Genomic DNA, 16,750 nt, shown 5'->3' with positions numbered 1-16,750 from the left:
ATCAGGGGCAGCCCCAGCTGCTCTGGCAATGCCAGCCCAGGCAGGAATTGCTCATTGCCAAGATGCCACCCATGGCTGCCCTCTGGCAGTGGAAGCCATTCCTGTGTCCATCCCTTATCCCAGGTCTCTCTCCTGGAGCCCTTTAGGCCCTGGCTGGGGCTCTGAGGTCTCTCCAAGGTTGAGTTTCAAATCCCTCCGTTCCCAGGGGATCTGGAGTTGATGTTCCCAAGGTTATTCCAGCTCCAGGAGCAGAAGCTGTTGCTGATCTGGGCTGTTGCTCATCTCAGGCACTGGCATTCCCCAAAGGATCCCTCCAGGATTTGGGATCCCCTGGGAAAAGACCCAGCCCCAATCCACTGTGTCCTCCCTCCCTCCTTCCTCTGCCAGGAGCCAATTTCAAATTCCACAGGGAAAAACCCAGCACAGCCCCCCCTTCCTTCCACCCTGCACAGGCTTCTCCAGAAATAAATCCTTTTTCCCTAAATAACAAGCCTGATTTTGGAATTACATCCTCAATGCCATGAATTAGTCTTTGTCCTGCAGCCTGGGAATGGAAAGCTCTCATTTTTTTCCCCTCCTCTCTTTTTTCCCTATTCCCACAGGATTCCACAGCATCTTCCCTGATCCCAAGGCTCCCATTTCCCTGCAAACCCAATTCCATGGCAGAGACACGGAGCCAGGAACTGCTGCTGCTGCCACAGCCCTGGCAGCAAATTGAATTGAAAAAATAATTTGATTTTCATGTGTTTATAAACGCAAAAGAATAAGAAAAGAGGGAGATAAAACCACAACCCACCAGGCAAATGAGTGCTGCTGTAAATACAAAGTGACACCAAGCCTGAGGAGGGAAGGGAGAGAATCCCATCCAGTCATTCCCAAATCCCAGGAGCTGGGATTTCCTCCAAGGCACATTGTATTCCCCCCAGAGCCCTGCTGTTCCACGTACCCTTGGCAACCACAGGGGCTTTGAACGTGGCTGCTGGGAGCAGGAGGATGGGAGAAAGGCTCCTTTGTGCCAGCCTGGATGGTGCCAGCATGCCCAGGGAGTGGCACGGATCGGTTTGTAGGGGCAGGGCACTGGCATGAGGTTCAATTCCCACTAAAAGCCAAAATCCTGGGTTTAACATCCCTGGGTTTGAGCATGGACATTCCCATGCTGCCAAGGGATCCCAGCAGGGAAGTTTTGGGATCTGCTCTGCATTCCCAGATGTTTCTGTAGGAGCAGACAGAGCACTTGGATGAAGTTTAATTCCCACTAGAATCCAAAATCCTGGGTTTGAGCAGGAACATTTCCGTGCTGCCACCTGGATCCTGGTCAGCAGGGAAGTTTTGGGATCTGCTCTGCATTCCCAGGAAAAGCTGCAGGACCCGCAGATCCGCTCCCCACATGGGCTGGGAGCAGGAGAAAGCTCCAGTGGTTCTGGAATTCAAAACAACTCTGGTGTGAAGGACACTGATAAAATTCTGAGAGCTCCCCCCACCTTCCCAGCTCTCCTTTGCCACTTCTGGACATCTCCTGTCCCTCCTCTGCAGGCAGCTGGACACAAACATGGAATTCCTGGGGTGGGAAGGACCCCAGAGCCCCCCCAGTGCCACCCCAGCCATGGCAGGGCCAGCTCCCCCTGTCCCTGTGTGCCCCAGCCCCAGTGTCCAACGTTGGGCACTGCAGGGATCAGGGGCAGCCCCAGCTGCTCTGGGAATCCCTTCCCAAAATCCCAGCCCAGGCTCCCTCTCCAGGGAATTCCCTCCATTCCCAGCTCTCCCAGCCTGGCATTGGATCCATCCCCACCCCGACTCCTCTCCAGGAAGGGATTTTGGGCTCTGGGGGCTTCACTGGCAATCTCAGCACTCCAGGAAGGGTCTCCCTTCCCTTTGCCATCCCCAACTTCCATAAAAACCCCTGGGGATGGATTCTGAGTGTCCCAAATGCCAGAATGGTTTGGGTGGGAAGGGCCCTTCAAGCCCATCCCATTCCAAGCCCACCATCCCAGGCTGCTCCAGCCTGGCCTTGGGCACTGCAGGGATCAGGGGCAGCCCCAGCTGCTCTGGCAATGCCAGCCCAGGCAGGAATTGCTCATTGCCAAGATGCCACCCATGGCTGCCCTCTGGCAGTGGGAGCCATTCCCTGGGTGCTGTCCCTGCAGGCCTTGTCCCCAGTCCCTCTGCAGCTCTCCTGGAGCCCCTGCAGGCCCTGCCCTGTGCTGGCAGCTCTGCCTGGATCCCTCCCTGCTCCAGGGAACATTCCCAGCTCTCCCTGGATCCCTCCCTGCTCCAGGGAACATTCCCAGCTCTCCCTGGATCCCTCCCTGCTCCAGGGAACATTCCCAGCTCTCTCAGATCCCTCCCTGCTCCAGGGAACATTCCCAGCTCTCCCTGGATCCCTCCCTGCTCCAGGGAACATTCCCAGCTCTCCTGGATCCCTCCCTGCTCCAGGGAACATTCCCAGCTCTCCCAGCCCGGCTCCATGGATTCCTCTGGACTCTCCCCTGCAGCTCCAGGTCCCCCTGCTGTGCCCCCAGGGCTGGGATCTGGTGGGATCTTGCCAGAGCAGAAGAGGAGAATCCCACCCTCACCCTGCTGCCCACGTTTCTTCTGATGCCCAGAAAACAGGGAATGGGACAGGTCAGGAATGGGACTGGGAATGGGATTGGCCAGGGATGGGACTGGGAATGGGACAGGGAATGGGACTGGCCAGGAATGGGACAGGTCAGGAATGGGACAGGGAATGGGGCAGGAATGGGACAGGTCAGGGAATGGGACTGGGCAGGAATGGGACTGGGCAGGAATGGGACTGGGCAGGAATGGGACAGGGAATGGGACAGGGAGTGGGACAGGGAGTGGGACAGGGAGTGGGACAGGGAATGGGACTGGCCAGGAATGGGACAGGGAATGGGGCAGGGAATGGGACAGGTCAGGAATGGGACAGGGAATGGGACAGGTCAGGGAATGGGACAGGGAATGGGGCAGGGAATGGGGCAGGGAATGGGACAGGTCAGGAATGGGACAGGGAATGGGACTGGCCAGGGAATGGGACAGGGAATAGGACTGGCCAGGAATGGGACAGGGAATGGGACAGGGAATGGGACTGGGAATGGGGCAGGGAATGGGACAGGTCAGGAATGGGACAGGTCAGGAATGGGACAGGTCAGGAATGGGACAGGGAATGGGGCAGGGAATGGGACAGGTCAGGAAATGGGACTGGCCGGGAATGGGACAGGGAATGGGACAGATCAGGAATGGGACAGGGAGTGAGACAGATCAGGAATAGGACTGGGAATGGGACAGGGAATGGGACTGGTCAGGAATGGGACAGGTCAGGAATGGAACAGGGAATGGGACAGGGAATGGGACTGGCCGGGAATGGGACAGGGAATGGGACAGGGAATGGGACAGGTCAGGAATGGGACTGGCCAGGAATGGGACAGGTCAGGAATGGGACAGGGAATGGGACAGGGAATGGGACAGGTCAGGAATGGGACAGATCAGGAATGGGACAGGGATGGCACTGCTCAGGAGCACAGGGACAGTGGCAGAGGATGAGCCAGGAAGGCAATCCCCCCATGGTGGCCAACCCCTGACCCAGCTGGTTCAGTGCCCGGCCCAGGCTGTCCAGGGGATGGGAGCAGGCCCAGACCTTGGCTGCGTAGTGCAGGGCTGGCAGCTGCAGCCACGTCGCTCTGCCGTTGACATCCAGGCCCAGCTCGGCCACCAGGAAGCGGATGGAGCCATCCTGGGCTGTGACAGCTGCCCTGTGCAGGGCCTGGGCTCCCAGGGCATCCACAGCTGTGGGACAGGCCTGCAGGAGGGAACAGCACGGAAATCACACACAGAGCACTCATCCCAAGTGAGATCAGCACTTTTTTCCCACCTCTCCCACCCTCAGTGCTTGAAATGTGGGGTTAAAACCACAACAAACTTCCCTGTCCAGAAAACAGCATTTCCTTTCCCTTAGGAAATCCTGGATCTGGCCAACACCTCTGGGAGAATCAGCCATGGGGGGGCCCCAACCAGCTGGGATCATCCAGCAATCAATCAATCAATAATCAATAAATGATTGATTGCAGTGGTCTGGTTCCTGCTGTGCACAGCTGGCTCTAATGGCATTCCCTGGAGGAAATCAGGGATTTTTGGGAGCCAGCACAGGAGCAGGAGCTGCCGGGAGGAGCTCTGGGTAACTCATGGATGGACAATTCCACATTATTTCACATTATCCACGGCCACTGGAGCCTCCATGCCAAGCCTGGCATTCCAAGAGCTGCTTTTGGAGTGCTGGGAATGTCCTGTGCCCTCCTGCCAGTGCCTCCTGTCACCATCCCACTGCACCAGCTCTGGGCACACGTTCACCACAAACACTGGGGCTGCCCCTGGAGGTGCCCAAGGCTGGGTTGAAGCCACCCTGGATAATGGAAGGTGTCCCTGCCTGTGGCAGGGGTGGAATGAGATGATTTTTAAGACCCTTATAACCCAAACCCTTCCATGATTCCTGTCCCAGGAGCTGATTCCTGACAGCCTCACTCAGCCAAACCCTTCCCATCTCCAGGGGGGAGGAATTTGCCTTTTTACACAATTTCTCTCTTTACAAATTGGAAATTTGTTTATTTGTGCTCCAGGCAGGATGAAGGCGTGGCCCACCTGGCCTGGCAGCCCCGCTCAGCTCCTGCAGGAGGCACTGAGGGGCTCTGGCACCCACCTGGTGTCTCTGCAGCAGCAGCCGGGCGATGCCAACGTGCCCGTTCTGGAGAGCGTCCATGAAGGGAGTGACCCCACAGCTGTCCCTGCTGTCACCTTTGTACTGGCACCTGCAGGGACAGGAGACAAAACCAGCCCAGAGCTGTGGGCAGCTCCAAAACCCTCATGGAAGGAGACTCCCAGCAGCTGGGATGGAAAATGGAATTTTTAAAGCTCATCCACAGACTATTTTTCCTGGGGAATGATTTGTGGGGTTTTTTTGGGATCAGAGATGTGATTCAGCTCATTTGGGATCTACAGATCATTCATAATTCCCTTTTTCCTGACCAGAGGGTTTCCATGAGTGCACTGGAAGCAGGGAATAACCAGATCTTCATGGAATGATGTACCAAATACAATCTCATTCAGGTTGAACTGCAGTGAGATGAGAGGAAACTGAATTAAAGACCACAGAGCTGTCCCTGCTGTCACCTTTGTACTGGCACCTGCAAGGGACAGGAGAGAAAACCAGCCCAGAGCTGTGGGCAGCTCCAAAACCCTCATGGAAGGAGACTCCCAGCAGCTGGGATGGAAAATGGAATTTTTAAAGCTCATCCACAGACTATTTTTCCTGGTGTTTTAGGGTCTGGGGAATGATTTGTGGGGTTTTTTTGGGATCAGAGATGTGGTTCAGTTCATTTGGGATCTACAGATCGTTTATAATTCCCTTTTTCCTGACCAGAGGGTTCCCAGAATGGACCAGGAGTGCACTGGAAGCAGTGAATAACCAGATATTCATGGAATGATGTACAAAATGAGAGCGCACCAATGTCATTCAGGGTGAACTCCAGTGAAATGAGAGAAAACTGAATTAAAGCCTGGCTTAGATCACAGAGCTGTCCCTGCTGTCACCTTTGCACTGGCACCTGCAAGGGACAGGAGACAAAACCAGCCCAGAGCTGTGGGCAGCTCCAAAACCCTCATGGAAGGAGACTCCCAGCAGCTGGCATGGAAAATGGAATTTTTAAAGCTCATCCACAGACTATTTTTCCTGGTGTTTTAGGGTCTGGGGAATGATTTGTGGGGTTTTTTTGGGATCAGAGATCTGGTTCAGCTCATTTGGGATCTACACATCATTTATAATTCCCTTTTTCCTGACCAGAGGGTTTCCATGAGTGCACTGGAAGCAGGGAATAACCAGATCTCCATGGAATGATGTACAAAATACAATCTCATTGAGGTTGAACTGCAGTGAAATGAGAGAAAACTGAATTAAAGATCACAGAGCTGTTCATGCAGAGCCAAGCATGGACAGGCTGGGATGAGCTGTGATTCCCAGGAAAAGCTGCTCCAGCTCTGGGAAGGGCGAACAGAGAAAGGGAACAGAGCTGCTTCAAAGCCATTTCCCAGCAATTCCCCAGGAAAACAAGGATAAGCCCAGCCTAGAGAAGCTGCCCTGCTTGTTGTCACACTGGGAATGAATCAGCAGGGAAAACAAAGCCAGGGCTGAGTTACATAACTGGGATTTGTGTCACAAGCAAGAGGGAGCCCATGCCCAGGGAATCCTTGTCCCTTTCCCAGCTGGGAAAAACCTGGAGCAGGAGGAGGCAGCCTCGGGATGGAGAGCAGGGCAGTGGAACAGCACAAGCACCCTTTGTGTGCAGATCCTGCCAGGGAAATGGCAGCTGGGGCAGGAAAAGCTGGAAAAGCTGGAAGGAGCCTGCTTACCGTTCCAGGAGCAGCTCCACGACCTGGGAACAGCCGTGCATTGCTGGGAAAAGAGGGGAAAAAATCAGGAAAACATGGGTTGGTGGTGGGTTTGTGGCATTGTGTTCCCACAGCCAGGCATGCTCGGGTTGCTGATCCTTTTGGGATGAGGGAAGGGGCTCCAAGGGGGTTTATTCCCGTCAGTTTTTTGGTGGATTAAAGAAAAAAAGGTTTCCCTTCCTCTGATTCCGTTGGGAATGTGAGGTGAAGCAGGGAAGGGGATGGAATGGGCAATGCCTGGCTCCATCTGCCTCAGGATCAGCTGGAACAAAGAGGGTTTCTCCCAATGATTTGTTCTTTTCCTAACTAGGATCAGGGAGAAGCACAAGGAACACAGAGCTGGGGAAATGCTGGCTAACACTCCCAGCCCTCCTCCCACCTCATCATCCTCACCCATCTCAGAGGGAAAAACAACCACAGAGGGGGAGGATTTGAACCCGAGGCACTGAAATATTCCAGTTTTTTCTTGATTTTTTTTTAAACATTTCACTTCACACAGCTTTGATCCAGCTGCTTTTTGGTTTTTTGTTTTTTTTTTCCTGCAGGTCATTTTGCAAAACAAATGGAACACATTCAAGAGAAAAAATAATATCAAACTGCTCCATCAGCTGATGGGAAAAGGGCTCCTGGGAAATGTGTGCTTTCAGCTGGAATCCCAGTGAGGGATTCCCAGATTTTGGCTCTCTGCTCCCTGCCTGTTCTTCACCCAAGCTGATGGAAAATCCAAGTCATGGGAAGAAAAACCCCTCACAATTCCATCTTTTATATCAGGAACAGAGGCTCAGGACAGCTGCATTCCACATCCTCTAATTACCTCCTCCCAGCTTTCTTCCCTCGGGATACAAGAAGCAACAAAGCTGAAGGAATCAACCCTTATTCATAGAAAAAATAATTGCAGGAGGGAGAAAACGACCCTTCAGGAAGGCAGCTGGCCTGGTCACGGGTTCATGTGCTCCAAGCCACAGCCCTGGGATGGAAATCCATGGAAACCCCTGGAACAAGCACTTGGTCCTGACGTGATTTCCCCCAGCAGCTCCAACACCATCTCTCAGTGCTGCTCCTGCCTCAGGAACTGGGAATATCCCTTGGGATAAGTGTGGGGATACCAGGGAGCAGCAGTTTGGGATCAAATTGCACTGAGGGCACTGGGGGGTTAAATCCTAATTCCCTAATTCCCTAATTCCAGCCCTTCCCTGTCCGGTTTTGGGCTGTTTGGATGGCCTGGAAAGGCCCGGGGTGGCCTTGGGGCAGCCCGCGTATCAAAGGACGAGAAGAGGCTTCAGTTCTTTTCTCGGTCTCGGTGTTTATTAATTGTTTATCTAAAAGATTTTCTCTGGGCCCGACAGAGCTCTGCTCAGCAGCCAGCCATGAGCACACTCCCTGCCCTCCAGACAGTCACCTATCTTTATACCCATTGTTACGTGTACAATATTTATCATTTTTCCCCAATACCATTTATTCTTATTGCCCGGTGCACTTTTAGTAATGACCAATCCCAAAGTGCCACCATCACCACAGAAGATGGAGGAGAAGAAGAAGAAGAAGAAGAAGAAGGACAGGACACACCCCAATTCCTCCATCTTACTTCTCTAAACCCCCCTGTACAGAAATCCTAAACCCTGTGTCTCACTCTCTAATTAACCAATCCCTTCACCATTCACCCTGGTGAAACCCTCCTGTCCTCATACAGGTGTCGTCTCCTGTGTAGGGTCAAAGTGCAGCCACCAGACACTTCTGGAACATTCCAGGACTCCCGAGCCCCCCAAGGGTGCTCTCGGTGACACCTCAGTGCTGAGGTGCTGAGATCCCACACTTCCCCATTCCCAGTCACTCCCACTCCAGCTGCTGCCCCAGGGCCTGGCTGGATCAGGAAATCCCAGAAATCCACCCAAATTTGGAGTGGTGGCTTTGCCACAGGAAACCCAGGTGGAGACACCTGTAGGAAGCAGAATCCAGGTGCTGGATCCCAGTTCCCAAGGCAGGAGCAGGACTGAGGGATGGTGTTGGAGCTGCTGGGGGAAATCACGTCAGGACCAAGTGCCTGTTCCAGGGGTTTCCATGGATTTCCATCCCAGGGCTGTGGCTTGGAGCACATGAACCCGTGACCAGGCCAGCTGCCTTCCTGAAGGGTCGTTTCTCCCTCCTGCAATTATTTTTTATGTGAATAAGGGTTGATTCCTTCAGCTTTGTTGCTTCTTGTATCCCGAGGGAAGAAAGCTGGGAGGAGGTAATTAGAGGATGTGGAATGCAGCTGTCCTAAAGCAGGGAAATCACTTTGCCTCCAGGTCAGAATTCCCCATTTCCCCACAGGACAACCCCAAATCCCAGAGCTCACCCTGCTCCTGACCCTGTCCCAGATCCCAACCCAACATCTCCTGCAGGGGCAGATATTACAGTGACTTTAGACGGTCACTGTGGTGAGAGAAGGATGAGAATCTTGTTCTCTGATTAGAAGGCTTGATTTATTGATATATGATATATAATACATTATAACTATACTAAAAAGAATAAGAAGAGAAGTTGCAGAGAGCTGCTCAGCTAAGAACAGAATCAAAAGAATAAATAACAAAATTCTGTATCCAAAGAATTTGTCTTTGAGCTGCTCCTGTGATTGGCTCTTAATAGTACACATAGAAAATGAGCTAATCACAGAGACACTTACTACATTTCACAGCAGCTGATAACAATTGTTTACATTCTTCTTCTGGGGCTCTGCTTCCCAGAAGATGGACAAATGTAAAAGAAAAGATTTCTATGAAAAAATGTCTGCAACAGGCAGAGGAGCTGCCAGCCCCCATGGAAACAACTCCCAGAACTGGGCAGGGATGGGAGAACATTAAAAAAAATCGGGATCAGCCACTTCAGGCAAGCTGCTGTGGTCCCAGCACCAAGCCATTCCCTGGTTTTGCATTCCCAGGTCAAGCACAAGGACTCAGTGGTGCCCAGGGGCTGGAATTGTCACTGCTGATGAGCCAGGAGTGACAGAGGATGGGCTGGAAAAGGCACGGGAGTGACAGCACAGCAGGGATTTTCCAGGGAGTCAATCCCAATTAAATTCTGTGGGAAAGGAGTTTGGGCAGGCAGGGCTCATCTCTGCTGCTGAGACCTGGAATACACAGCCTGATTCCCACCATGGATGTGCTCTGAGCCCTCCTGGGCTTCCCAACAATCCTGGGGATGCCTGGCATTCCTAAACCTGCTCATTGCCTTGAAATATCCCTTAAAAGCAAGGAAAAGGGAATTGTGGACATGGTGGGCTCCAACAACAGCTCCTGTGTATTCCCAGCAGGGATTGTCCCTCTCCTCCACAGAAAGGACCCCTGAAATTCTCACCATGGCATGAGGGCAAAGAGACTCCAAAATTTGGAGTTTATGATTGGAATAATGGAGTTGTTTTGGTTTGAAAAGTGCTTGAGCCCAACTATTCCCACCACTGCCCCAGATTTTAAATCCCTCCAGGAATGGGGACTCCACCTTTGCCCAGAGCAGCTCATCCCAATGCTTACAAATTCAAATTCCAGGAAGGAATTTTCCCAATATCCCAGCTGAACCTCCCCAGGCCCAGCTTGAGGCTGTGCTAAAGAAATCCATCCCCAGGCAGATCCCAAAAAGTTCCTCCCAGCAGCTTTGCTGGTTTTGGAAATTTCCAAAAATTTCCAAAAATGCCAGGATGTGCTCGGAGCTGGGGAGCTTCTCACACCAGGAAGGAAAATCCCATCCCTGTTCCAAGGGAGCTTGGATCCATCTGTGCCAGGGAGAGATGGACTCGATCCAAGGACCCCAAGAATTCCAGGAGGCCCATTTGTGCATTTCCTGAGGGAAAAATTCCCATTTTTCTGGTAGTAGACACCAGTTTCTGCTTCTCCTGAGGGAAAACCTCATTCCTGCTCATCCCAACCCTGCAGACCAACCACAATATCCCCTAAAATCCTGATTTTTTTTACTTCTTTCCCCTCAGGCCTGGCTCCATGGCAGAGCAGGAGAGGCCATGGCAGCTCCTGAGGCTGGTCCAGAAGGGAAACTGGGATGTGCTGTGGGATTTGTGGATTTCCTGAGGGAAAAATTCCCATTTTTTTGGAAGAATACACCTGGTTCTGCTTCTCCTGAGGGAAAACCTCATTGCTGCTTATCCCAACCCCAAAAATCAACCATAGTATCCTGATTTTTTGGCCTCTTTCCCCTCAGGCCCAGCTCCATGACAGAGCAGGAGAGGCCATGGCAGCTCCTGAGGCTGGTCCAGGAGGGAAACCTGGATGTGCTGCAGGATTTCCTGAGGGAAAAATTCTCATTTTTCTAGAAGCAGACATCAGCCTCTCCTTCTCCTGAGGGAAAACCCCATTCCTGCTTATCCCAGCCCCCCAAATCAACAATAATATCCTGATTTTTTGGCTCCGTTCCCCTCAGGCCCAGCTCCATGACAGAGCAGGAGAGGCTGTGGCAGCTCCTGAGGCTGGTCCAGAAGGGAAACCGCGATGTGCTGGGGGAGTTGTGGATTTCCTGAGGGAAAAATTCCCATTTTTTTGGAAGTAGACACCTGGTTCTGCTTCTCCTGAGGGAAAACCTCACTCCTGCTCATCCCAACCCTGCAAACCAACCACAATATTCCCTAAAATCCTGAATTTTTGCCTCTTTCCCCTCAGGCTTGGCTCCATAGCAGAACAGGAGAAGCCATGGTGACTCCTGAGGCTGGTCCAGGAGGGAAACCTGGATGTACTGCAGGATATGTGGATTTCCTGAGGGAAAAATTCCCATTTTTCTGCAAGTAGACATCAGCATCTCCTTCTCCTGAAGGAAAACCTCATTCCTGCTTATCCCAACCCCAAAAATCAACCATAGTATTCTGATTTTTTTGGCCTCTTTCCCCTCAGGCCTGGCTCCATGACAGAGTGGGAGAGGGCATGGTGACTCCTTAGGCTGGTCCAGGAGGGAAACCGGGATGTGCTGGGGGATTTGTGGATTTCCTGAGGGAAAAATTCCCACTTTTTTGGAAGTAGACACCAGGTTCTGCTTCTCCTGAGGGAAAACCTCATTCCTGCTTATCCCAACCTCTCACACCAACCAAAAATCCCAATTTTTTGGCCCTTTTCCCCTCAGGCCCAGCTCCATAGCAGAACAGGAGAAGGCATGGCAGCTCCTGAAGCTGGTCCAGGAGGGAAACCTGGCTCTCCTACAGGATGAACTAAGGCTGGATGAGATTCCAGAGGTTTCCCTGGTCCACCCCTGGTGTACCTGCTGTGTGCAGAGGCGTTCTCCCCGTGGTGCTCTCGGTGTCCCAGCACCTTGGGGACACATCCAGGAGGTAGCTGAGCACCTCGGGGTGCCCTTCCCTGCTGGCTATGTGGAAGCAGTTCCAGCCATCCTTGTTCCTCAACAACGGGTTGGCTCCGTGCTCCACCAGAGTTTTGATCACTTCCAAGTTTTTCCTGGTGCAAGCCATCATCAGGGGAGTCCTGGAAGATGATCCAGGGAAATAAAATAAGCTGGCACAGCAAATCTCATTCAGGTGCTTTGCCTGAGGATCCAGGAGGTTTTACAGCACTGTTGTTCCAGGTTGGGAATATTCCAGCTCCTTTTCCATGCAGTCCCTCAGAGCTTTCTGGGTTTTTAAAGCAAATGAGATTTTCCCAAAGGTTTGGATGTGCCTTAGGAAGCACAGAGCTCCCTGCTTTTATCCATGGGTGGATAAGCACAGCCACACAAATCCAGGCTCGTGGAATCTTGGCCTCAGCTCCAGGCTGGCACAGCCTCAGCTCCCAGCTCTGAAATGCTGCCTGTGGACTTGTGGCACTTCAGCTGCAAAGGACCCTCCCAGGCTTTCATCTGGGAGCAGGGGAGAGTCCTTGTTTTATTTTTCCATCCCTAAGGGAAGAGTGGAGCAGTAATTCACAGCTTTTGGGAGAAACGGGGGGAAAGGAGGGATAGGGCTGGAATTTCTCCCAAAAATCCAACTGGATCCACAGTGTGGGCAGCAGAGGAAGGGAATTCTGGCCCTTTGCTCCACTCAAGTGATCCCACATGGAGTCCAGCTCTGGGATCCCAATATAAGGACCTGGAGCTGCAGGAGCAAATCCAGAAGAATCCATGGTGCTGCTGCAGGGCTGGAGCCAGGCTGGGAGAGCTGGGAATGTTCCCTGGAGCAGGGAGGGATCCAGGAGAGCTGGGAATGTTCCCTGGAGCAGGGAGGGATCCAGGGAGAGCTGGGAATGTTCCCCTGGAGCAGGGAGGGATCCAGGAGAGCTGGGAATGTTCCCTGGAGCAGGGAGGGATCCAGGCAGAGCTGCCAGCACAGGGCAGGGCCTGCAGGGGCTCCAGGAGAGCTGCAGAGGGACTGGAGACAAGGCCTGCAGGGACAGCACCCAGGGAATGGCTCCCACTGCCAGAGGGCAGCCATGGGTGGCATCTTGGCAATGAGCAATTCCTGCCTGGGCTGGCATTGCCAGAGCAGCTGGGGCTGCCCCTGATCCCTGCAGTGCCCAAGGCCAGGCTGGAGCAGCCTGGGATGGTGGGCTTGGAATGGGATGGGCTTGAAGGGCCCTTCCCACCCAAACCATTCTGGCATTTGGGACACTCAGAATCCATCCCCAGGGGTTTTTATGGAAGTTGGGGATGGCAAAGGGAAGGGAGACCCTTCCTGGAGTGCTGAGATTGCCAGGGAAGCCCCCAGAGCCCAAAATCCCTTCCTGGAGAGGAGTCGGGGTGGGGATGGATCCAATGCCAGGCTGGGAGAGCTGGGAATGGAGGGAATTCCCTGGAGAGGGAGCCTGGGCTGGGATTTTGGGAAGGGATTCCCAGAGCAGCTGGGGCTGCCCCTGATCCCTGCAGTGCCCAAGGTTGGACACTGGGGCTGGAGCAGCCTGGGATAAGGGAAAGTGTCCCAGATGTCCCAGGATGATCCTGAATCTCCTTCCCATCCATTCCACGATCCCAAACACTGCCTCCAGCAGCCACATTCCCACCCTCCCCACCCAATCCCAAATCCCAGCACCTACCAGTCAGCCTTTTTCAAGCAGTCCACGCTGGCCCCTCTCTCCAGGAGGAAGGACACACATTCCAGGTGCCCCATGGATGCAGCCTCATGGAGGGGTCTCTTGTAGTCCCCATTGGTCACCTCCACGTCCATCCCGACCTCCTGCACCAGGAATTCCAGCACATCCCTGTGCCCCAAGCGAGCAGCGTGGTGCAGGAGGGAATCTCCCAAACGGCCCCAACGCCAGCTGCGAGCCTCTGGAACCTCATCCAGCCTCAGCTCATCCTGCAGGAGAGCCAGCTTTCCCTCCTGCACCAGCCTCAGGAGCCGCCGCAGCCTCTCCTGCTCCACCATGGAGTTGGGCCTGAGGAGAAAAGGGCCAAAATATGGGGATTTCGGGGGATATCCTGGTTGGTTTGTGGGGTTGAGATAAGCAGGAATGAGGTTTTCCCTCAGGAGAAGCAAGGCCTGGTGCCTTCTTCCAGAAAAATTGGAGGTTTTCCCTCAGGAAATCCACAAATCCCACAGCACATCCCGATTTCCCTCCTGCACCAGCCTCAGGAGCCACCGCAGCCTCTCCTGCTCCGTCATGGAGCCGGGCCTGAGGGGAAGGAGGTAAAAAATCAGGATTTTGGGGGTATCCTGGTTGGTTTGTGGGGTTGGGATAAGCAGAAATGACGTTTCCCCTCAGGAAAAGTAGAGCCTGGGGTCTACTTCCAGAAAAATGGGAATTTTTCCTTCAGGAAATCCACAAATCCCACAGCACATCCCGATTTCCCTCCTGGACCAGCCTCAGCAGCTGCCACAGCCTCTCCTGCTCCACCATGGAGTTGGGCCTGAGGAGAAAAGGGCCAAAAGATCAGGATTTTGGAGGATATCCTGGTTGGTTTGTGGGGTTGAGATAAGGAAGAGTGAGATTTTCCCTCAGGAGAAACAGAGTCTGGTGTCTACTGCCAGAAAAATGGGAGGTTTTCCCTCAGGAAATCCACAAATCCCACAGCACATCCTGGTTTCCCTCCTGGACCAGCCTCAGGAGCTGCCATGCCTTCTCCTGCTCCGTCATGGAGCCGGGCCTGAGGGGAAAGAGGTAAAAAATCAGGATTTGAGGGGCTATTGTGGTTGGTCTGCAGGGTTGGGATAAGCAGAAATGAGGCTTTCCCTCAGGAGAAGCAAGGCCTGGTGCCTTCTTCCAGAAAAATTGGAGGTTTTCCCTCAGGAAATCCACAAATCCCACAGCACATCCCGATTTCCCTCCTGCACCAGCCTCAGGAGCTGCCACGGCCTCTTCCGCTCCAACATCGAGCTGGGCCTGTGGGGAAAGGGTCCAAAAAATCAGGATTTTGGGGAATATTGTGGTTGGTCTGCAGGGTTGGGATAAGCAAGAATGAGGTTTCCCCTCAGAAGTAGCAGAAACCAGTGGCTACTTCCAGAAAAATGGGAATTTTTCCTTCAGGAAATCCACAAATCCCACAGCACATCCAGGTTTCCCTCCTGCACCAGCCTCAGCAGCCACCACAGCCTCTCCTGCTCCAACATCGAGCTGGGCCTGTGGGGAAAGACTCCAAAAAATTGGGATTTTGGGGAATATTGTGGTTGGTCTGCACGGTTGGGATAAGCAAGAATGGGGTTTTCCCTCAGAACTAGCAAAAACCAGTGGCTACTGCCAGAAAAACATGAATTTTTCCCTCAGAAAATCCACAAATCCCCCAGCACATCCCAGTTTCTCTTCTGGACCAGCCTCAGGAGCTGCCATGGCCTCTCCCGCTCTGTCATGGAGCCGGGCCAGAGGGGAAAGAAGTAAAAAAATCAGGATTTTGTGGGATATCTTGGTTGATCTGCAGGGTTGGGATAAGCAAGAATGAGGTTTTCCCTCAGAAGTAGCAGAAACCAGTGGCTACTTGCAGAAAAATGGGAATTTTTCCCTCAGGAAATCCATGAAGTGGCCTCTCCCTCAGGATAAGCAGCAATTTCCTTCTCCCTCAGAATAATGAAAAAGTTTCATTCTCCCTCAGGTTAATTGAAAATTGCCCTTCAGAAAACCGGGATCTGGCTTCTCCTTCAGGAAAAGCAGGAATTTTCCTCTCCCTCTGAAATTCAGGAAGCAGTCACCCCTCAGTAAAAGCAAAAATTCCATTATTTTTCCTTGGGAAAGTTAGGATCTGGTCTCTCCCTCCAGAAAATAGGATTGTCTTTTCCTTAAGAAATCCAGGATCTGACATTTCCCTTAGGTAAAACAGAAATTCCCTTTCCATCAGGAAACCCACAAGTTTCTTTTTCCATTGGGATGCTCAGGAACCTCTGGAAAAGAAGAAATTCAGTTTCCCTGTGGAAAATCAGAAATCAGCCTTTCCCTCAGGAAAATAGGAAAGCCACATCTTCTTTAGGCAAAAAGAAATTCCTTTTTTTCCTTAGGGAAAACAGAAACCATAATTCCCTTAGGAAATCCTGAAATTCCCTTTTTCCTCAGGAAAAATGGGCAATTTCTTTTTACTCAGGAAAACCAGGACCCCACCTCTTCCTCCAGAAAACCTGAAATTCTCTCTTCCTTTAGGAAAACCAGGAACTTCCTTTTTCCTTGAGAAAAAAAAAGAATTAGCCACTCCATCAGGAAAAAGAGAATTTTGCTTTTTTATATGGAAAACCAGGAATGGGTTTCTCCCTCAGGAAAACCAGGATTTTCTATTTTCCCTCAGAAAAATTAGAAACCAGCCTCTTCCCTTGGTAACACAGAAATTCTCATTCCCTCTGGGAAAACTCCAAAATTCCTGTTCCTCTTAGGAAAGCCAGAAACCAGCTGGAAAAACATACATTTTCTTTTTCACTCGGGAAAACCTGAAATTCCCTTTTCCCTCGAAAAAACAAATAATTTCCTTTTCCCTGAGGACAGTCAGACACCAACCCCTCCTCCAGGAAAAGCAGCAATTCCCTTTTCCCTCCCAGACGAACGGGAAATTCGCTTTTTCCTCAGGAAAAAAAACAAAAAATTCCTTTTTTTTTTCAGAAAAAAAAACAAAATTCTTTTTTCCTCAGGAAAACCAGAAATTCCCGTTCCCTTCGGGGCTCCCGCGGTCCGGGATCCCCCCCTCATTCCCTCCCCAGCTCATCCCAAGCCGCGCAATTCCCGCGGGAAAATTCCCGGTTTTTCCAACCCACCCGCGCGCCGCGGAGCGCTCGTGACGTCATACGCGGATGGACTGACGTCACCGCAAGGGCAGAGGTAAATAAGCCCCGCCCATCCCGGAAGTGCTGCGCCATTGGACAGTGCTGTGCTCTGATCTGGCTGCTGATTGGGCAGTGGGGAGGGGGCGGGGCCGTGGGAGAGCGCGGGGCCGCGAGCGCCGGGAGCGG

The 16,750-nt window shown here is 52.4% G+C and overlaps 2 protein-coding genes across 12 annotated transcripts in view; one reads left to right on the top strand and one right to left on the bottom strand.

Moving 5' to 3' along the window:
• Nucleotides 1–16,671, bottom strand: part of ANKRD16 (ankyrin repeat domain 16) — a 25,198-nt gene extending 8,527 nt beyond the window's left edge. For 4 of the 5 annotated variants that reach the window (XM_074540355.1, XM_074540357.1, XM_074540359.1 and 1 more), the window contains exons 1-6: nucleotides 16,556–16,671; nucleotides 13,425–13,766; nucleotides 11,665–11,885; nucleotides 6,397–6,439; nucleotides 4,691–4,799; nucleotides 3,635–3,796 (exon numbers count right to left, since the gene is read on the bottom strand). In XM_074540355.1, coding sequence (XP_074396456.1) covers nucleotides 3,635–3,796; nucleotides 4,691–4,799; nucleotides 6,397–6,439; nucleotides 11,665–11,885; nucleotides 13,425–13,756 — 867 coding nt within the window. In that variant the 5' untranslated portion in view covers nucleotides 13,757–13,766; nucleotides 16,556–16,671. Of the gene's footprint in view, nucleotides 1–3,634; nucleotides 3,797–4,690; nucleotides 4,800–6,396; nucleotides 6,440–11,664; nucleotides 11,886–13,424; nucleotides 13,767–13,976; nucleotides 14,004–16,555 lie in introns of all 5 variants that reach the window. The other variant, XM_074540356.1, reaches the window with a different exon arrangement.
• FBH1 (F-box DNA helicase 1) overlaps nucleotides 16,645–16,750 on the top strand; it is a 53,492-nt gene continuing 53,386 nt past the window's right edge. For all 7 annotated transcript variants that reach the window (XM_074540346.1, XM_074540345.1, XM_074540347.1 and 4 more), the window contains exon 1: nucleotides 16,645–16,750. The gene's annotated coding sequence lies outside the window, so the exon portion shown is untranslated.

The sequence above is a fragment of the Zonotrichia albicollis genome, chromosome 4, assembly GCF_047830755.1.
Source record: "Zonotrichia albicollis isolate bZonAlb1 chromosome 4, bZonAlb1.hap1, whole genome shotgun sequence".
Lineage (NCBI taxonomy): Eukaryota > Metazoa > Chordata > Aves > Passeriformes > Passerellidae > Zonotrichia > Zonotrichia albicollis.
Note: the sequence above shows the minus strand (reverse complement) of the source record. Positions and strands in the feature narration are given on the sequence as shown.